At 34.1% G+C, this 2487-nt stretch overlaps 1 protein-coding gene across 1 annotated transcript; it reads right to left on the reverse strand.

The window, feature by feature from the left end:
• On the reverse strand, window positions 1630-2205 carry LOC110271552. The gene has a single exon (XM_021122525.1). The coding sequence runs from the start codon at window positions 2203-2205 to the stop codon at window positions 1630-1632; it is 576 nt and encodes a 191-aa protein (XP_020978184.1).

The following is a 2487-nucleotide window of genomic DNA, read 5'->3' on the forward strand; positions in this document are numbered from 1 at the left end:
ATAATTTACGATTTTTTTTCTTTTTTTCTTTTTAAAATAATTAAATTTGTTATATATTTTTTAATTTAATTTTGATATAATGTTAGATAAAAGATTTTATGCATCTATTTAATTATGTATTGTAATTTAAATATTTTTTATTATTATATTTAAAAATAAAAAATATATTCTAAATTAGTAAATTAATCAATTCATTTTAAAATTTTATATGCAACATAGGTACATATAATAGAACAAAAGATATAAAACAAGTAATAAGGATAAATAAATTGAGAATAAAATAAAATATATAAAGTCATGAAAAAAGTAAAACATTAGATTAATATCTAAACTATAATTGTTTGAATTAAAATTTACAATTGAAAATTTTAAAAAGAGAAACAATGAAATTGAAAGATACATAGAGTCCTAGAGAGCTATATAAAAAAATGAAGAATTTAAAATTTACTTTTGATGAAGAGAAGATGACTACTAGATAAGGAATAGAAAAAAAAGCTTGAAAATATAAAAATAAGAAGAAGATTTAAGGGAATAAAATAATGATGACACAAAAACTAAATTTGATTAGGTTAAATAATAGTTAAAATAATAAAAAAAATAAAAAATAAATTTAGAACTTTAGCCAATTGAATTTAATTTATTTGTAGTGGAGTCATTTAAAATTTGAAATAAGAGCACATTATATATAACTATTTTTTTTTAAAAAAATAAAAACACAATGGGGCAAGTGCCCCTCATGCTTGTTGCTGGGTCCGTGACTGTCTACTCGATATGGTCAGAATATGAGGTATGCTTCAATTTTTTTCATCCGCCACTCAAAATTCTTCCACCAGTTTTCGGAGACAAAAATCTATGAAACTCGATTTGGGCTCTTGACTGTCCAGCTAAAGTTAAGGTCTTTACATGGAAAGCTCTCCACAGTCGCTTTCTAGTGAGACATTGACTGCACGCCCACATTCAAGTTGTCCTTGCAATATGCCCAAGATGTGAAATGGAAGACAAAACCTTGGCCCATTACTTGCTTACCTACAATCACTTGCGACAAGTGTAGAATCACATTGGGCTCTTGTTCAACAATCCAAATAAAGTTGATAGGAATGACAGTTTTTGCAATTAGTGGAGTGAGATGCAGTTAAAGATAAAGTAATAGTGTTCTAATAAGAAGCATCGAAGTCTTCCTGCGACAGTCCTATGGAGGATTTGGATATCTAGGAACAAATAGCTTTTTGATAGCAAAAGAATTGAACCGGATGCTATTTGGGAAGAGGCACAGAGCATGAACGAAGAATATCACCTTAAGACAACTCATTGAGTTAAGCTTCAAAGTGGTCCCTAAAGTTGCACTCGAAGCTCAAAGTGGTCCATGAAGTTAATAGTTACTCAATTTTATCCTCGAAGTTACACTCCGGGACTCATAGTAGTCCCTTAGAAAGTTTTCGTCCATTACTAGTCATCGAAAAGTTGAGGTGGACTGGTTTCTACCACGTGGCAATCGAAAATTTTTTGTTTGCAATCTACTCCCTTTCTCCTTTTAAAACCCTGATCCCCAATTTTTATTCCCTGAATTCTCTTTCTCATTCTCTTCTTCTTCAATCCCATTCTTTCCTCTCACTCTTCTAAATCCAATCATCAATGACCTTTATCATATAATCTATATTCCAAGTTATCACCATCACCATCCTCATCTTCCTCATCCTCAACAAATTTCTCATCATCATTCAGAATGTACCTCGATCTTTCAAGCCCCATCTCTCTGTCAATCTCCTCCAACAAGTCCATCAGTGACATCATCACTGGTTGTGCTACCTCGTCTTCCTCTCCCTCTCCAACAACCTCCCCTGCAGCAGCCGCCTCTGCCGCCTCTTGTGCTGTAACTGCCTCTCTTATTGTTAGTGTCCTATTGCCATCCGGACGTGACCCATCCTCGTCGTCCTGCTCCTCGTCGTCGAAGTTATCCCGGAACGTCACCATGCGCCCCTTCCGAAACGGCTCCAACACCATGTCGGAGGAGTTCCGTCGTGAAAGTTGAGGCCGGAATAGCATGTTGCTGACAGGGGTTGGCTCTGTGGGGTTGCCGGTGGTGAATGTGACCTTGGATGGAGAGCTATAGCGGGTGGAACTCCAGCGAGAGAAGGCGGCCTTAGCTACGAGTGAAGGGGGAGGGAAGATTAAGACTTTATCAATGTTATCGTTGTTGTCAGCCATTGTGTATGATAAATTGATTAGTAATTCTACAGAATTATACAAAATTTATTGAATTCTATTTTGTGTTAGTTACGAAATGATCTTTGTTTTCTCTTATCTTTGATACGAGTACTAGTTGAAGGTACCAATTGAAAGGTTTGTACTGTGATTTATTATATTTTTGTTGATAAATAACTATTGGTGTTTTACATTATTGTTGCATAGATAATTAGATTTGAAAGAGTGAGAGTAGATAATGGGGTTGAAGAAAAAGAGAATAAAAAAGAGAATTCATGAAACAAA

This window comes from Arachis ipaensis, chromosome B04, assembly GCF_000816755.2.
Source record: "Arachis ipaensis cultivar K30076 chromosome B04, Araip1.1, whole genome shotgun sequence".
NCBI classification, from domain to species: domain Eukaryota; kingdom Viridiplantae; phylum Streptophyta; class Magnoliopsida; order Fabales; family Fabaceae; genus Arachis; species Arachis ipaensis.